Source organism: Dermatophagoides farinae, chromosome 2 (genome assembly GCF_024713945.1).
Source record: "Dermatophagoides farinae isolate YC_2012a chromosome 2, ASM2471394v1, whole genome shotgun sequence".
NCBI lineage: Eukaryota > Metazoa > Arthropoda > Arachnida > Sarcoptiformes > Pyroglyphidae > Dermatophagoides > Dermatophagoides farinae.
In genome coordinates this window covers 1877281-1897380 of record NC_134678.1, presented here as the reverse complement: position 1 = coordinate 1897380, position 20100 = coordinate 1877281, and the positions used below count along the sequence as shown (strand labels likewise).

The following is a 20100-nucleotide window of genomic DNA, read 5'->3' as shown; positions in this document are numbered from 1 at the left end:
CAGAAAAAAAATCATAATCAAAAGATACAAGAAATTTTTTTTTTATTGAGAAAAATCTAACGCACACAATGTAAAAAAAAAGAAAAGAAAATTCTCTATATGTCGGTTGTTTCATTATATGAATTGAATACATGATACACCTTGTTTGTCTGTGTGTGGTTTGTGTGTGTGTGTGTGTTGGAAATTCGTGGATCCATCTGGCGAGTATTGAATTGAAATTTTTTGAATCCAAAATAAATAAATCGATTCTACTATTTGTGAAAATTTTTTTTTTACAATTTTTGACAAATATACTGTGGATAGATTGAATAATAAACAAATATATAGACAGTGCAGTTAACATATATATATAAATTATATCACCAATCATAATTCTCGAATGTTCAATGTTTTTAATTTTTTATTTTCTATTTTCAACCATTAATGTGAAATTTAAATTGAAGAATTTAAATTGAATTTTTATTTTTAGATTTTTCATATTTTTCTATCATTATATTGCAACATTTGTGACAAAACAAATGAAACGAAAAACACAGAAAAGCTTATTTTTTGTTCCAAATTCTATTTTACACAAACAAACAAAATATATATTAAAAAAAACATCTCGAACATTCTAAATAACTTGAGACAGAAGGGGAAAAAATTGAGCCATCATTTTATGTTTGTACGTGTGTAAGTGTGTGTGTGTGTGTGTGTGTGTGTGTGTTTAAAAAAAGTACAAAAAATTGATAAATTTTTGGTCAACACAAAACCAAATTGAACAAAAGAAAAAGAGCGAGAATGAGAGAATATAAAAATGAAGAATAAAAGAAATAGAAATTAAAATTAAATTCATGTTTGTGTCGAGTGTTGAATGATGATCCAATAGAATGATGTGGATGATGATGATGATGATGACAATTTGTTTAATATTTACAAAACTCATGATAATTTTTGTGCTCGGTGTGTGTGTGTGTGTGTGCGAGTGGAAGTTGTACTTATTTACAGATACACACACGCACATTTTTATTTTATTTACAAAGAGATTCATGTTTGTACAATATTTTTTTTCTGTTTCTTTTTCACTTATATATTGTTATTATTATCCTTATTCTATTGATATATTATATATGTTGACATCTTTACGAAGGCAGGATGACAACAAAAAAAAACAAATTTAAAAAAAAGAATGAAAAGAAAACCGGATCGCCGACTCGGAATAATTTTTTTTTTTTTCGTTTTTCTTTGTGATGATTAATTGATTTGCGAGAATAATTTGAATTCGAGATATATTTGCTCTGTGATCGTTAGATGGCGTTAGTTGACAGTTTTGTTTTGATTTTTTTGAAATAAAATTTTTTTGTTGTTGTTGTTGTTGTTTTGTTGTTTTTTTTTCATAAATTTGACGTTGTGAATGCACATCTCATAACATTTTCATTCTTTCTTTTCCTATTAGTTTGACGAAAAAAAATTATTATTATCATTCGTAAAGAGAATGTAAATAAGACATACCTTCGTGAATTTTTTGTTCTAAACGTACATTCAAGACCTTCATCACATGGACAAAGTTCATTGAGGCTATAATCAAGACCACCAAGAGGAACGAAACATTGTTGACCATGTTTTAATTTTGGTTTACAGATATATTCACCATTTTGACGAGCACAACAAAGACCAGCATTACAATCATCAGAATCCTTGCAACGAGCACCAGGATGTCCAGTTTCGAATGGTTTTTCACATTGGCCAAACATACAGATCAATCCATTGTCACATTGGCTATCATAACGACATAGTTCACCAATTTGTCTAAAATAATCACAATAACTATAATGTTGATCACAATACATCATCGGACCATTTTCTGGTCCATCATCATCAATACAATCAGAATCTTGTCGGCATTTTATTCTATTATTATTCGAAAATTTTTGTTGTTGCTGATTATGATGTTGAAAAGAAATGGAATTTTTCTTTCCTTTGTTGCTGAAATTATTATCATCATCATCATCATCGATTGTCTCATAACGATGATTTCTACTTTGATCTGGCACTGGCGATGATAATAAATGATGATGTAAAGAATTTTTTAATCCAAGATCATCCGGTATCGGATTATGAAGAACTAAACCATAAATATAGACACAGTAACATTGTCTATTCATATTAATAATGGTGATGATTAATAATAATGAAATTGCGGAGGTTATTGATTGATGTTTATCCATATTGATTATCAATTGATATTTTATTTTCAAATTATGATGATATTGTTAAACACATTGAATTTGCAAACATATGAAACAAACAAACAAAAAAAATATTCCAACATTTGTCAGACGATTGTCAAGAACTAAAATGAATTTTAACTCGATATTTGCAATGAATTTTATGCAATATAACCAATACATTGTTCTGTTGTTGTTGAAGAAAAAAAAAATTCTACAAAACATACATACTAGAGATTATCTATAAACTAGTTAACAAAATAAATCTTGAGAAAAACATTGCACTTGTATATGGTATATGTATCCACCCTATATAATAATACATAATGACAATGATGATCATCTGTTAGCCAATCATCACATATATTCACGAGGAAGCCATGCATCAATCTTACTGACCATTGTGGTAATTGTTTTTTTTCCATTATTACATTGTGTATTGAATATATATAATGGTTTTAGTTTTTTTTTTGTATGTAACAATAATAATATTCAATAAAAAAAATTATCTATTTTGGTCAAGTTAATTTGTCATATTTAAGTCAATTTTGTTACTGGTAAAATAATGGTATTCGAGTAGAAAATCCATAAAAACACCATGTCAAGAACAGAACAAAACAAAAAAAAAATAGATAAATAAAATATATGAAATACATTTAAACAACTGAGGACAATGTTTCATTAGCATATATTATCTATTAGCTAATGACCACAGGTGTACAAAAATCATAGATTTTTTTTCTACTTCTTCAAATTTTCATTTTCATTTTCAATATATAGGACTTACAGGTTTAGAAATTAGAAAACACACATACAGGACCATAAAGTTGTTGTGATTTGGTACTTCTATAGAGAGCTCCTTGGGGATAATAACAACAAGTGTAATATTGTGAATAATAATAATAGATGTTGCAATTCGTTAATCTTTGGCCAACAAATAATGAAAATCAGATATTTTCAACGTAGTTAGACTATTTTTCAACATAATGAAATTGCTAGCCCAAAATACTTCTAAGGGGTGGCATTACCCACCCAAAAAAGTCGATATGTTGGCAAGTGTCTAGTCATTCATTGCTTAACTGCTTAAATTATTTTATACATTTTTCCAAACATATAATGAATGATAAGAAAGATAGAAAATCCAGATTTTGACAACGTGAACATGCAAACACACATTATCTCATCGAAACTCTAAATTGAGAAATCAGAAAAATTTTATTTTTTTTTTTGCATACATTCATATGTGAAGATAACTACAAACACCCGCAGACATTATTGATCAATAGTCATTCAAAGATCTAAAATGATCTAAAATAAATAGATTTCAAAGATTAAAATCAAACCAAATCACAAACACACGCAGATTCCTTTTATTATTACTTAGTGTATTTTATTTCCAACCATTTTCAATTCTTGGAATAATAATGAAAAATAAAAATAAATTTTTTTTTTATAGCTACAAGAAAAATCATTAAATTGATCAATCACTGAAAAAAAGTAAAAGTTAGATCTACACCATGTTGATGATGGGTATGTGTCTGCTTTACCTTGACCTAATTGCTGAAATCCATATCAATGGGTACCTGTTTTCGATTTCATACCTATGGTTGTGTACAAACATAAACAGGTCCTCATCACAAAACCTTGTTTTTCTTGATTATCAAGGCCAACAACTTTGATTCATTTTCTTTTTTTTTTTTGTTATTGAATTTTATTCGTTTATCTTGGTTTTGTAATCAAGGTCAATTTATTTAGCAAATTTTGCAATTTACGATTGTGAAAGTATTAAATGAAATAATATATCAAATTGAAATTTTTTTAAATTCGGTTCGAATCATATGATCATGTGTTTGAAATTGAGGTAGCGACCGAAAAAAAGTTGACAATCTATTTGCATTTAATCAAAATTTTCTTCATTAGTTTCTTCCATTCGTTGTTGTTGTGTATGTTCAACAATTATAGGAACTGTATATCGTTCATGTGCTATTTGAATGTTGGAATCTGGTTCATGAATTTGAACAATCGGAACCTCTTGTTGTTGAACTGGAAATCGTTGCTCTTCAGGTAGCTGAACAACGGGCTTTGAAAAAATTGGTTTAATTATTGATGGTAAATCGGGCAATTTTGGCAATATTGGAGGAATCGGCAAAATCCAATCACGATTAACATGATCACCACTCAATTGTTTATTTGTTTGTTGTCCTTTCGGTACAAGAACGTTAATTTTTTCAATAACCGGTCTGATTTCTTGAGTAACCTGTCGATATGGCTGAATAGTTTCTCGTAATTCTTGGACAACTGGTTTGAAAACTTCATGTCGAATAACATGTGGTGGTTCTTCCGATCGGGTAGTTTCATAAAATGAACGTTCACCCGGACTGTGTTGTTGATGGATCGAAACAGGGCTGCTTACAGATTTGAATACTAAATGTACGGCCTGTGAACTTGGTTCGACTGCAATCACTTGTGATTGTTGTATTGGAGCTTCAACCGTAACTGGAATAAATTGTATATCATGCGATGAGATCACAGGAACATTTAATGGTTCACTGAATGATCGAATTGGTTGGAATGGTTGACGGATAACTGTCTGGATAGGATTCTGTACCTGTTGAATTGGTTGAACAGGAACAATGTTTCGAAGTCTAGTATTTTTCACCGGAGATTTAACTACAATTCGGTCTGGAGTGACTTTTGTTCGAAAAAGCATTGCCGAAGAAGTGACAACAAAAATTGCCAAAACAAATGCTAAAGTCTTTCAACAACAACAACAACAACAAAAAAATTAAATGAATCAAAAATTTCCATGTATCAATTTATTACAAATATCTTACCAATTTCATTTTTCTTCAATTTAGATATTCAATTGACGGTACAAATTTATAAATGAATATGAGCGAATCTCATCTTTGGACTTTTATACTAACAAAATTTTCTACCTATCGACGCCAAATATTCTCGACTTTTACTTTTGTTGATGATCGAAAACAACATGAGAGATGTGGTTGAACATCATCACATTGAATCATTTCAACTAGAATTTTTATTTGATTGCAATATTCGTTTGATCATCATCATCAGTTTTGTTGAAATTAAGAAGATTTAAATCCGATAAGCAGACCAAACAATTTTTTTAATCATTCCAAGGACGTTTTTTTTCATCCTAATGGGTCGTGGCCAACTCTAAATGTTCAACTTTTGTAGAGTTTTGTTTGACTTTTCAACAGCAGCATTTTTTTTTTTTTTTTGACTCACTTTTAACATGCTCTATTATTGAATGACTGGATGATGTTTTTCTTACATTCATTCACTCATTGAAATCAAATCATCAAATCAAAAAATAATAAATCGGAAATTTTTTTTTATCGAATGAAAATAGGCGATGTCTAGTTCCTATCTTTATAACTTTGAATTTTTATTAGGTTTTTAAATTTTATCTATTATCGAACAACATCTTTGGGTCATAGGTCAACCAAAGATGTTTTTTTTCATTCATCTTGCTTCGAGTATAAATTGTTAGTAGACCAGATTTTTAGCCATCATTTGTCGTTCGACTACTTTAGTGGATTGATGGTGAAAAAATCGTTGAAAATCTCATACGGACCACCTACAACAGTCTAAAAAAAATGATAGAGACCTTGATCATCGGTTTGTGCATTTTTATGACCACATCGTATGCTATGACTGATATCAAGATAGTTTCCTCCAATGGATATCAGTCAAAAACACCAATCCAGACATATGTTTCCAGTCACCGAAATAAACCACCATTAACAAGGAATAAAATTCAGCAATCATCTACAGTTCAACCAACGCCGATTCCAATCAATAATCGTAATCGATTTTCAAACGATGGTGAATTGATTCAATCATCATCATATGTTGCTCCATCACTTGCCGCTGCTATTCAAAGTAAACGATATCTAGAATTAGTTTCTTATTCAAATCAAATGGAAGCTCCAATTCAACCACAAATAATTGAAGTAGATGCAATCACTGCACCGGTACAATTTGTTTTTCGTTCAGCTTCTGGACCGTTGCTATTTCAACAAGTTCATGTTCCATCTTTACGTAATGAACCACAGCATACAAAATCAGAAGAGCCAGCACAATTATTAACGCATGAAGTTTATAAACCAATAATCCAGGAGCTTAGAGAAATCATACAACCATATCGTCATGTTTCACAAGAAATTAAACCTGTAATCGAAGAGGTAAGAACAGTTGTAGCACATTCCGATAAACAATCAATAATGACACCGGAAGAAGTGGAAATGAAACAACAAGAACAACCACAACCTTCGTTAAATTCGAATGTCGAATCTAATCAACAACCAAATTTACAGACAATAGCCATTTCTAATCGTCCACATATTGGAATCAAAACTATTCAACAAGTTGCCGATACTAAACAAGGAACAATGAATTTTACCTGATTAGACCTATTTATTTATAATATATAAAATTATTCATTTTTTCATCCCATATAACACTATATATATCCATTCATATGTCCACAAATGCCCAATATGTCTTTTTTTTTACTATTTTTTTTTTCATTTTGGCCAAATATTTGCAATATAATCAATCAAAATCTAATTTTTTTTTTTGAAATTTATTGTATTTCTATCTATAATAATAATCAAATGTCCAAAAATCAAAATTCCTGAAATGTTTTATTAATTAATCAATATTAATAATAATATAATGATAATAAGGTCCAATCGTCAAATGTCAAATACAGTAGATTGAAATATAAATGAAAAAAAAAATGATGATACAATTATTCAGCCAAAATCACAGTTGATGACGATGATAATGATTAGATGATGTTTGTATTGAAAAGTAGATAAAAAAAAAATAGATCTAAAATATGAAATCTAATCACAAAAAAAACATATATTCAAATTCATTTCATTATCCGTATTATATAAATATACATACTTTGAAATTTATATATAAATTATGTAATTGCATATATATTTGATAATGATAATAATAATTCACAGTAAATTTTTATTGAACTGATTGTGTTCAAAATAATTATAATATATAATAATAATGTGTTTCAAAATATGAAAACGACAAATGATCGGTTATTCATTGTTGTAGTTGTGTTTAACTTGTTTTTTATTTTTAGCTCGTATACCACGAAATAAACCGATATGTCGTTTTTTATCGTCTAATTTTTTTCTATCAAATTTTTTTCGATGATCGATTTCATTATTAGCTCCATTTCCATTGCCATTAATGTTGATGAGATCGTGGCCATTATAGTTTGAAGATTCGGTATTGATATTGATATTTGAATCATTCGAATCGGAAGAGAATGTTTCATCATTTGATTCATGGTTGTTGAATAATAAATCTTTTGTTCGCATCGTTATCGAATCAATTGAGTTGTTAGTTTCATCGTGGCTAGTCGGGAAATAAGCACTTGTGATAGAACTAGTATCGAATGACATGATCGAATTAGATATATTTGGTTGTGAACAAACATTTGAATGTTGATCATTGATAATTGATTGATTCTCTTCAAAATGTCTTTGAACGCCGTCACTGCTACTTCGTATATTGGACAATTGATGTGCTTTTGTTTGTAATGATAATTTTCTGAATGAATGATGATGTAGAGAAGTTTTTCTAGTTGAACTCCAAGAACACCATGTTGAGACAGAAAACTTACTTTCGATTAATTGGAAGACTTGATCGACCACCACCAGCCCCATTCGTGATTTGTTGTGAATCCTCACCAATGTAAAAGATATTATCGGTGCTATTTTCGTCACTTATTGAGCTTTTTTGTGGATGTTGGTATATCGATTGAATTGATGACTAAAAAAAATGTTGTCAATTAAATTATGTATTTAATAATTTTTTTTCCACTAAACTAACCATTTTAATAGGAAGAGGATTAGTAGAAATCTGATGATTCTGCCACCTTTCTATAGCTTGAACAGCCTGTATGGTTGAATGCCAAGGACTATATGGTTTTGATTGAGCTTGAAAACATAAAATTGAATTCTTTAGAACAATATGAAGATTTATCAAAGGAATACATACCGGAAACTATGGAAATGGCGTCCTCTTCAGCTATGGTAGCTTCACTACCTCGACGTAACAATTTTGACATTGAAGTTGTTGATGCTGATGTTTTCATTTGACTTGATGCATTACTTATTCCGGTTGTTCCATATAGGTATTGTTCTAAATGACTTAATCCTGGATTGTGTATAATTTCAAAACCGCAAAACAATTCAATCTGTTTCCATCGTTTGATACGTTCATGCATTTCTTGTGTTAATTCAGCAAGTAATGTTCGTGCCTGAATTATTGTATTATCAACATAATCAATAGCCGAACCATGTGCCATACGAAATGCTCCGAATATGGATGAACGTTTTCGTTTTAATTTATCACACTGAAAAAGGGATAAAATAGAAATTAATGATAGTATTATCAAGATATATTTGAATCAAATACATACACCTTCACGTGCCGCTTGCAATTGATGTTCAGCATTAGCTTTTTTCATATTATAATAACGGTTCTCAATTTCATATGTAAATTGCAGATAAAGTTGTAAAGCTCGCGGCGGTATCCATTGTCGACTTTCATATGCTTGTTGTACACGTTGTAATTCACATTTAGTTTCCTGCAATTCTTCCTCCATTTCTCTAATACGATCATCAGTATCGGATGCCAATGTTCCAATATCAAAATATTCTCCCTTATTTGCTTTGATCAATTCATTAGCTCTAAGTTTACGTTCCATTTCCTCTTTTTCCTTGGATGTTTCTTGCTGTTCTTGTTTTAATTTATCCAATTCACTTTGCATTGATTCAATTTGTTTTTCATAAATAGATAAGGTTTCAATATCTTTTGTCATTTTTCGAATATGTTCTTTGGAATATTCATGTTGTCGATAGGCGTAATAACCAACAACTGTGGCAAAAATGCAAAGAAAACCCATTATAAAATCCTTATTGGAGCTTTTTGACTTTGGTTCACCAAACAATACAACATCCATCGCTTTCAATGCAATCTTTTGTTTGTGTATGGGGTTATTAATGCCCAATATGGAAAACATTTGTGGATTGGCAGCTAAACGTGGAAGCGCTATACCATTGATTGCATTCGTTTCGAATATTCTTTGATATTTAGGTAGTTCAACAATTTCAGTTAACCATTCTACAGTCTGATCGATTGTCCAATTATGTACTGTCGATATACGCCATGCACGCCATAATTCATCAACAGTAATATGTTTATCATTTCCATGGAATGCTTTTTGTCGTTCGGCACCATTTTCATATTTTAATTCATCACGAATAAATTCATCAGATTCTGCTATATCAATATCACCATTAGCATCTTCATCCAATTGATGATGAAGATAAAGGATGGCTTCGAAACCAGGACGATCATCACAGAAATTCAATTGTTCACAATCGAAATCTATAATATTGAAAAGCAACAGGTTAAATGAAAATAATTCTATTTGAAAACATTTGACTGTACCATTGATTGTTTGCGCAGGTTGTATTGGCTGAATTTCATTTGTCGATTTTGCAACCTGTAGCTGACATTGTATATAATTATTATTATCACTATTATCAGGCACTGAACTCTTGATTGGCACAGGATTTTGTTGAATATTTGTAGTCGATTCTTTATTCTTATGTGGATGATGATATTTTTTATTCTGCACATGAGATGTTGAGACACATGATGGCGATACAGTCTGATGTTGTTGTTGTAGACATGATGATGAAGATGTTGGCAACTGTGCTGCTGATGGTGGTAGGGAAGATAATTCTGCTCGACAATCACCAAGTAATAAAAATGATGATGATGAAAAATAAGTAACAATGAAATACTATTGAACAATATGATTGCCATCAAAAATATGAGCATTCGTCGAAATATGTTGAATGACACGTCAAATATTTTGCTTATATTCTTCATGGTTTAATTATTACAATGATGATGATAATTTTGATTTTTGTAATTAAAAAAAAAATGAAATTTATTTAAGATCGAATCACAACAACAAAGTGATCAAAGGAAGACAAGTATTGAAGAATTATTTTTCAAATATTGCTGACAACAGAATACATTCACATCACATTCAAATCAATTGTCATCGAGAATGAATATAGTCATAGAGATGAATATTCATTGAAAATCACTGGAATTCACATTGACAAACATGAAGAACACAAATTATATATCTTGATGATTGATTATTGAGCCATATTTACATTTTTACAATTATAATTGTCGTTTTTATCCGTTTCTTATAAATTAACATCATTATGATTCAATAAACCGAATTACAAATTCACTTGTTCATCCATTTATAATGATGATTAAAGCAATTTTTGAATGCAAAAAAATGAGGAAATCAAACACACCGGCGTTTTAGAGAATGAATTAAGAACAGACACACACACATATACAAAACACAGGAGAATTTTTAATAAATAAAACTCAACACTTAAATTGAAGGTCAATCAATTCGGTAGAATCAACAGGACAGGTTTTCGTTTCTTTTTCACCATAATTCATTAATTTTCTTCAACAGTTTTTTTTTCGTTGGTTTGTTATTTTGTAAACACACATATAGAATTACACTGTGTAATTGAATTGAAAAATGAACTTACGATGAAAACCAAAAAAAGGTACACAAGAAAATGGAATGAAATGGAAAAAAAGAATCAAAAAAAAAATATCATTAGAATTATTGATTAATCAATCAATCAAAAAAATATGCAGGCAAACATTAAAAAAAAATGAAAAAAATTTCTCGACATATGTATGAGAGTGTATCATCAAAATGGTTTATATGTCTGTCTATTTATGATCTTCAAAATGACATCTGCAAAAATTACTCTTTGACAGATATCCACGGTGTTAATTATAATAATTAAATGTAAATCAAAAAAAAAAAAAAAATTTCTTTTTCTATCACAATAAAACAATTTGTTATTATATGATTTCATATGAATAAAATCTCAGTGAAAAGTAAATATTAAAAGAGGATGTACATTTTTCTCGCTCTCACTTGAATTGAATACGAGGAAATCCTAAATACTGTTTTTTTTCAATTTCGATTGCAAAAAAACCGAAAAAAATGATTGTCTAAATGGATCACTTTTTTGTTTGTTTGGCAATGATATCCAAAATCGAATATCTCAATCCAAAAAAAAGACAAGGACGATTTTTTTTTGCTGGATTTCAACAATGCAATAAAACACACAAGATACTAGATAAATCACAGACTAATTTTTTTTCAAAAATAAAAAAAAAATATCAAGGATTATCATAAAATAGCTATTAATAATGATATAATGATGTCATTTATTATACCCAAATAAAATGACAATTATCATGATTACCGTGATTGTTATTCATGGTAGATTGAGATTATTATTAACATTTAATAATAAAGGTTAATTTTTTGTGATATTTAAAAAAAAAATTAAATTCAAGATTTTTTTGACAGATGGCACAAAAAAATTAAGATGGTCAAAGATGGGATTATCAAATGTTGAAATGATATAATTACACAAGTGATGATGATGATTAGATTTGAATCGAATTAATTAATTATATTTGGGGGCTAATCAATCAAAGATTTTTTTTATCATTTACAAACGAGCAAAAGAAAGCATTGATGATGGCCAATCAATACTCTCTCTCTCGAAATCATCAAATTCACTCTTTATTGTTACTCACTATGGATTGTGGATACAATGTTGATATACATTATTTGTTTGATGACATAGTGTATGTATTTGATGATGGCAGAGGCTTAATTTATCTACTATAGTAGATTAATAACAAAAAAATGTACATACAATGAAAGAATGTCTATCCATTTGTGTTTATGTGTAATGAAAAACAAATAAAATTATCAACAAACTCAGCGACAACTACGACGACAACTTCAATCGTCGATGGATAAATAATGGTGAAGGATAATATCGACAAACATGTAGTGGAATGGTAATAGATGAAACTCACAATTTTGATGATGATGATGATGATGATGACGACTGTATACAACAACAAGTATCCATGGATTTGAGAAATCACAATTCTATGTATACATTATTTTATCATAATCAGCATGGCAAGCAATTTCACCGCATCAAAGAAAAATTTATTTTGTTGAATCCCCACTATCATCATCTGTACAATGGCTATTGTTGATCTCTATTAACAAAAAAATTGCATTTTCATAAAACGATGATGATGGTGAAAAACGTATCCAAAAGTTATGATGACAATAACAAATTCCTAAAGACGTCATCTATGAATAAAACATAACATTTTTTTTTAAGTATTCAAGAATTGTTTGGCGGTCATTTACATATTTTAGAATTTAATAGTTTTATTTATTTATTTATTAGTTAAAAATTAAACGAATTCTCCTACAAAAAAAAACAATAAATAAAGTTGCTATAACAATATTTTCAAATTTTTTTTTTAATATGAAACAAAACAAAACAATAATCAACAACAACAACAACAACAACAATGATTAAACAAGATTATTATTATCATCATAATAGAATAGATTATTCATAAAATACCACAGTGTATAGTGGTTAACAAATATGAATATGTGAACATATATATATATTCACCGGATATTTATCACGAATTCAATTTTTTTTTCTGTCTTTTTTCTTTATGTTGATGTTGTGTGTATGCAATAGCGTTTTTTTTCTCCAGATGTATAATAGCTTCCGTTATTAAAGCAGATCTTTATGGTAGATCCATTTTTTGTTTATATTCAAAAAACTATGTGTTAGCCATTGTTGTTCAAGTATACGATATCGTTCGTTACATAGAAACAATGGTTTTCCCCGCCTGTTCGTAATTGAGGATTTAGAATTGAATTAATTATCAAGTTCATTAGTACTCACTTTAAATCACGATCTTCTTCACCGAATTCATCTAGATAGACCGATCCCCAAGCACATGCTTTACGACCACGAATCAGAATGATTGTCGATGAATTGATTGCCAAATATAAAGCAGTTCCAGCTCCACATTTTCGTGAATGCTAAATAATAAATTATGAATCAATGTTTTAATGCTGATACAAATTTACAGATTTAAAGAAAACATACATGAACACCTTCAAATGAATTTGCATTCCTGCAACAGGCTTCACGGATGCAAATTAACTGACCACAAATAAGACAAAGGGAAGGATCTTTTGGGACATTATTGCAAGTTTCACATGGCCGTTTATGATAGAACATGAACAATTGTTCATATACTTTTGGTAAACGTAAGAGTTTTGGTTGCGATGATATAACGCAATTTTCCTTAATTAAGCTCTGTATTAAAGGATTTAATTTATTATGTTAATTTATCAATTGATAATCATTAAAATTCTTACCGAAGCTGCCATAGGATTCGTTTGAATCAATTTATCTAATTCACTATACCAAGTCGTAATCAAACTGGACGGATTACACATCCAATTTATATAAGGTTTAAAAAATGTATCATCAGTATCGCCCACTAATGATTTTGATGACTCCAATTCATTTTTCATTGTAGATGATGACATTGAATTCAGACAAAGGTAATCAGCCAATGTCGTAAATTCATCTAAAATTGGTAAATCGTTTATTTCGGGAAGTGTTGTTTGATTGAATAACAAATGAAATATCATTGCAGCTAAACGCAAAAAAGGTAGACAAACTTGAGACAATGATTCCAATATCGATTGTTTGCAAATTGATTTACGATTTTCCTGAAAATAGAAATTTATAATCAAATAAAAAAAATTCAAACCAAAAGTAGTAGTGCTTACTATTCCAATAATGCTGGAATTCAAGATGGTTGCTTCGAAACTATTTATGATGAATCCAACATAATCGAGATAGCCGTTAAATCCACCGTTATTTTTCGTTTCAAAAAGAGTCTTTATGTTGAGCTTTTCATCCGGTGAAAACAAAAAGGTCATCATGACGATTGCTTGTATGAAATTCAGATTCAATAATGCTTTCACGATTGATAGAAAATAAGCTAAACAAACAAATCAAATTTAGTACTTTTGGATCACATTAAAGCTCAATCTAAACAATCAAACCTTTGTCAATGTTGAATGGTAATGCATAAAGAAATTGCAATAAAATGGCCGAAACATCTTTGATCAATAAAGGAACTTGTTTCTCGTACGGCATTAAATGAGATCCAATTTCATCGGCATCTACACCAGTGATTTGAGCCCATAATTTCATGTAGTACATGGGTAATACTAATTTTGCATTCAACGATAATGCATGAAATAGAGGCACTGTGATTATAAAAAGAATATAAACGTTAAAATGTTAAATACAATGATGACTACAGTTTCATACCAAGACATGAAGCATTTTGGTTCAATGGGAGAGATTTTCGCCACAGAACAATATTGTACTCAAGATTAGTTCGCGAAATTGATGATAAAAATAGAAATAATGATTGTGGACAAGGATCCACACGAATGTTACGATATTGTGGTTCGGTGGCTTTCAACACATCTTCGATTGCCATCGCTAAAACTTTCAAAAATTTCGAATCATCTTCGGTAGTATTTGCTAAACGGGCTTGATCACAATTGGATAATAGATTAAGAATTTCAACAGCAACACCACTTGGATCATCATTTTTACGTGATTGTACCAAAGGAAAATGTGGTAAATTTGGAATAATTGGAAGTACCGAATTTGCTACCTTTCGACACAATGGACATGGATATTCAATCAGATCGTTACCTAAGTAGTATTTGAGGAAAAAAAAGAAAATTATATTATGAAAACACACGAATTATATTATTCAATTTGCTTACTATCTCTATCTTGATAGACGGATGAAATATATGATTGATAACAATCCATGTGCATGAAATGACCGCAAGATTGTGCATGAACACCTCCACACCAACCAATATTGAATGAACTGAGCCATGAATCTAATGCAAACGATGGAAACAATCGATCGATTTTATGTTCGAAATAATGAGCAAAGGTTTTCCGTTCTTTAAATATACAATAATCATCTTTAGTCGTTGGAATTGTTGTCAATTTTTCTATATTTTCAGATACAAAACGACTGTTGACAAATTCATCCGCCAACGTGTGGGCAAAAGCATTGTTCAATATTGATGATGATTGCAAAAGAACCATTTGAACGAATGGTCGTTCAAGAATTGAAGCTCCAGTATCCATACAGATTACACATTGATAAGTTTTTGGTTGATATTTTACATTTGAAGTATTTTCCAAATGATCAGAATTTCTCGAATGATTATCTTCTGTAGGTAGATCAACGTTTGATCCAGCAGCAGTATTAGATGAAAACGAATATTCTTGTTCTGATTCATCAGCATTAAATTTTTCGAAAGTACTTTTATTATTCTTGATAAATTCATTTTGTAGCAAACAGAATTTACTCATTATTTGTTTTTTACGTTCTAAAGCTTTACGCTTCTTTTCAGAACGTTGTAATTCATCCTGATCAATATCCATAGAATTTATACCATCGCTATAAATATCTGCATTCGTGCTTGTTGTGGGAATCGGTGAAGCTGCTTTATTGATAGTTGGCCAAATTGAACGCCTAGTATGATCAATAAATTCAATAACTTTATTCAAACATGAACCAGCTTGTAATGAATGGCGAGATTCCAAACGCTTGGCACAAGTATAAATGAAACGCTTCAATAGACAACCAATAAAGTATGGACCATCACCAATGCGTGAATTGAGATCATATTTCTCTAAACTTTTTGAGTCTGTTTTGAAAGAATCTCTTTTCTCGCTCAATTTTGAATGTAATCGCAGCAACAATGTTAAAATTGATTCATTCACATCCAATTTAAATTTGAAAGGTTTTGTTTTAATTATCAATCGTTTTTCTGCAGGTAGATGTTGCTGCTGTTGTTGCGAACTGGTTGAAGGTTCATTCGATAATTGATTTGAAAAGTATTCCAAACTGGATGGTTGTGAAGAATCAATCGAACTCAATTCATCGGCACTATCGGTGGTGGTGTTGTTACGTGTATTAGTATTATCATTCATTAGTCTATCTAAATGTTTTGCTTCACGAATGATGACATCAGGAATTTCTTCACCATCAATATAAAACGATAACATTGGAGCAATGCTGCTCGGATTGATTTGAAAAAGTACATTTGAATCAGCAACAGTGTTGTTATTATTAGACGAATCGTTTCTAGTGATTCTTGAATTGTGATCAGGATCACCAGATTCATTTTCCGATTCATTCACATTAATTACATTTTCATTGTCATCTTCATTGTCGATTGCAATGATTGGACCATTGTCGTATTCTTCTAAATGACTAAAAGGATTAAGTTGATCATCGGGCATTAATAAACTGAATAAAGATGCTATAATTTTCGTTTTGATTTGATCACTATTTTTTGTTAAAGATAATTCAGTTTTTCGTATAATCGTAATGAAATTGCTTAAAATATCAGCTGATGGATACCATGAACTGAATTCAAATTCATTGACGGATTTGACATAAATATTTTCTGGTTTTTCTAAATCAGACAAACATAGACAGGAATCTGATTTCATTGATTCATTCAATGTCAATTCGATCAAATGTATGACAATCGACATTAAATGTTGTGTGATAGAAACAGTATCGTTTAAAGACCGATAAAGTATTGAAAAGAAATAGGCGTGTAATGTTTTGCTTTTCAATATAATACGAGGGTCGATGAATCTATCATCAATCAGTGGTGGTATACGAAACGGTGGCCATGGAAGACTATTCGATTCATATTTACCCGATTGTTTAGCAAAGGATGCAAAACGTTCCAATGATGCTTGAAATTCACGTCGTTGAGCATTACGATACAGAACGAACAATGGATCGTATTCATTTTGCCATACATCATTTTTTGGATAGAAATAACCTTGAACAAGGCTACCATTAACTTCGACTTCAGGTGATTTGTATTCGGCAATATTCTGAAGAATCTCAATAAAAGCATTGTTCGGTAGTGTTCCCCAACGACGAGGCATCATATCTTGAATTTGTGAATGTGTTTTATCAGAAACAGCCAATAAAGAGACCATTTCTTTTCGTGTAACTTCACATGCCGATAAACCAAGATTTAGCTGGACACCGAGTATAGTAGCAAATAGACCGAAGCCATTTTCGAGAAAAATGATTAAACGATTTTTGTCTATATCATTCTCTGGTAATGGTGTTAGATTCAGATGTTCATTAAGGCCATATATACAGAAAAACATTTTGACAAATTCATCCGGATCAAGTTGTGCGGCAATCTGTTGTACAAGAAAAAGATCGGCATCGATTTTTGAATTGCAAAAATGTGGATGCATATAATTTAAAGCTTGTGTTTTGATGTGTGGACCGGAACTGAACCATGTGTTGGCCATAATATGATTCGAAACAATGAGTGTTTGAAGTGGATGTACCATGAAATCTTTCAATTCATGTCGATCGGTGGGAAGTAGTCCTTTTAGACTAGCATTTTGGTTAACAGCATGATTGAGAAATATAGAATAATAACGATGAAGTGGCAGATGAAAGGTACATCGATCGGTATCGATCAAATTAATGTCAAACGAAATCGAATAAAGCCATTTTCTAAGCCAATTTATAGAACGTTGAATGAAATTGATAGTCAATGGGATTGTATCTTCGTCATTCAATTGTGAAATTAAGGTCCACATTTGTGATGATGCAATCTCAACTTCGGCCGGAAATGAACTTTTATAATTCTGATTTGTATCATCGGCTTTTGTCGATTTTAGATTCAAATTCATTGTCTGAAATGCCATGATAAATTCAAGCCAAACATCGATCAGGTCATTATCCTTAAGAAACATATGAGCAATTCGTTTATGAGTGAAAAGATTATTAAGATCACTATTCAATGGCCAAAATCGATGATAACGTAGTATAGGATGGTCACATCTGACTACACGATGAACATTTGGTCGTTTGTCTTTATTGTTTTCGGTTTCTATATCATTATTCTGTTCGAAATCTAATTCCGAATTTACTTTGAGTATTCCCCAGAAATTTTTACCATCACCACATATTGCGAATTTCAATGAAAGAATTATTATATACAGTAGATAAGATTTTTCACATAATTCACGAGCCAAATTTTCATTGCTGAACAATTGAACGCTGATGTGCACTATAGCGTTAGCCAATTTATTATTAGCAATATCTTTATCGTTCATGCTGTTAAATCTTCTTGTCGGATGTAAAATGAGCATAGAGATACGGAAATAATGTTTGACAAAGCAATGGGCAAAATGTGCCTTATAATCATCATTTGGCAACATTTTTAATAGAAAAGTAACGAGATTGCTAGGAAATTCATAGTATATTACCCAGAAAATTATTTCATCTAAATATGTTTCATGTTTTATGTCTGATTTAAAGGATTCAATTTGATCGACAATACTGAGATCGGATATTTTCAAATCACCTAAATCCGGAAATATTGACGATAATTCCAATTCCTGTACAGCATTACGATAATTTTTAGACAATGTTTTCAGATAGTGCTGGTAATCAAGATCATCTTCTTTGTTTACTAAAGAGAAAAAATTATTAGTTTCAAAGAAAGCAAAAAGATAATAATAATATCTTACATTTCAGAAAAGATTTATATGAATTCGGATCAGTAAGTGAATTGCAAATGATAGTTTGCATAAGAGTTCCGAGATCACACAAATAAATTAAAATGTCATTGATCAATGCGTTAGCTTTTTTATTATCTAGAAAAATGATTATAATAAGATTAAATTAGATTTCATTTTAGTCGAACGTACTTGTAAAATTATTTCCGCGAAGATATAGGAGAAGATAATGGAGTAAACGTGGAACAGTTTCATTCGCAATACAAAGAAGACTGTTTGGTGGAATTTTTTTCTTCAATTGAACGTCGTCTGAATCGGAATCACGTGGCTGATGTTTTCGACAGAATCCTTCCGGTTTCAAAACGGTTGAATCACCACAATCACAGGCGCCGCCAGCTTGTGAACGAAACATATTAAAATCATGTCCCTTATGGTATCCATAAAAAAAACAATCAGCACACAATGACATGCATAAAGAAATTGCACAAGTCCGACAACGATAGGCGACAAAATTATTTGTCCAAACCAATGTGCATTTAGATGTCCTATCATATTGTTTTACTTGTTTATCAAATAAAAGTATTGATTGATATTAGTGTTTATATATATGAATAGAAAAAGCTTACCATCTTTCGCAAAATTAATCGGCAATCGACGACCACAAATTAAATATTTGACCCATTCAATAAGCTCTTCCGATGTATAATTTTGACGAAAATCGAACAAATAATCGATTACTTGATTGATACGTCTATGATCATGTTCACTGATGTGTTTCTCCAACAAACTTTGTTCATCCAAAGAATTAATTGTGGATGTATCTTGATCATAACAGCCAGCTGTAACATAATGGCAAACATAATGTTTGCCTTTATTCAACAAAGAATCTATATCTTTCTTGTACATTTTGGTAAATGATTTGAATATCAATGAAAAACATGAAAAAATTCTTGCATAAAGATCATCTTTGAATTTTTAAACAAATGAGAGAAACTATAATGGATAACAAAAACAAAAATTTTAATTTGATTTTTTTTCCCAGAGAAAATTAGTTGGATTATTTAGTTATTATTGTTGGATCACTCTATATATATTGTGAAATCAATAACAAACAAACACAAAAAAAATCTTGATATATAAACTCGAATGTTGTTGTGTACAGTAATGTAAATGTAAATATATATATGAGCTTCAGAGGCATATGTGTGTTGTTTTTTTTTTTT

General features: G+C 30.2%; 5 protein-coding genes across 5 annotated transcripts; 1 reads left to right on the top strand and 4 right to left on the bottom strand.

Annotated features, from left to right (window-relative positions):
* Window positions 1-1219: 1219 nt before the first annotated feature.
* LOC124499995 (dickkopf-related protein 3) lies at window positions 1220-2596 on the bottom strand. The gene is made up of 2 exons (XM_075728617.1): window positions 1492-2596; window positions 1220-1428 (listed from the first exon to the last, which is right to left on the bottom strand). Exons 1-2 carry the CDS (start codon window positions 2205-2207, stop codon window positions 1374-1376), a joined length of 771 nt encoding a protein of 256 aa, XP_075584732.1. The 5' UTR covers window positions 2208-2596; the 3' UTR covers window positions 1220-1373.
* Window positions 2597-3935: 1339 nt separating this feature from the next.
* LOC124490472 (uncharacterized) lies at window positions 3936-5386 on the bottom strand. Its single transcript, XM_047052994.2, has 2 exons — window positions 5042-5386; window positions 3936-4962 (listed from the first exon to the last, which is right to left on the bottom strand). Exons 1-2 carry the CDS (start codon window positions 5048-5050, stop codon window positions 4105-4107), a joined length of 867 nt encoding a protein of 288 aa, XP_046908950.1. The 5' UTR covers window positions 5051-5386; the 3' UTR covers window positions 3936-4104.
* Window positions 5387-5540: 154 nt separating this feature from the next.
* LOC124490483 (uncharacterized) lies at window positions 5541-6802 on the top strand. The gene has a single exon (XM_047053005.2). The coding sequence runs from the start codon at window positions 5834-5836 to the stop codon at window positions 6641-6643; it is 810 nt and encodes a 269-aa protein (XP_046908961.2). The 5' UTR covers window positions 5541-5833; the 3' UTR covers window positions 6644-6802.
* A 62-nt stretch (window positions 6803-6864) lies between these two features.
* Window positions 6865-12375, bottom strand: Stim (stromal interaction molecule). Its single transcript, XM_075728652.1, is given in 7 exon segments — window positions 6865-7820; window positions 7894-8042; window positions 8103-8209; window positions 8271-8628; window positions 8695-10065; window positions 10068-10169; window positions 12237-12375. Coding segments are annotated over 6 exon segments (2559 nt in total). The 5' UTR covers window positions 10125-10169; window positions 12237-12375; the 3' UTR covers window positions 6865-7303.
* Window positions 12376-12603: 228 nt separating this feature from the next.
* Ubr3 (Ubr3 ubiquitin ligase) lies at window positions 12604-20045 on the bottom strand. The gene is made up of 11 exons (XM_047062440.2): window positions 19504-20045; window positions 19070-19438; window positions 18890-19015; window positions 15067-18831; window positions 14597-14992; window positions 14326-14532; window positions 14047-14261; window positions 13627-13986; window positions 13352-13564; window positions 13145-13284; window positions 12604-13088 (listed from the first exon to the last, which is right to left on the bottom strand). The coding sequence occupies exons 1-11, from the start codon at window positions 19781-19783 to the stop codon at window positions 12971-12973; spliced, it is 6189 nt and encodes a 2062-aa protein (XP_046918396.2). The 5' UTR covers window positions 19784-20045; the 3' UTR covers window positions 12604-12970.
* Window positions 20046-20100: the final 55 nt, after the last annotated feature.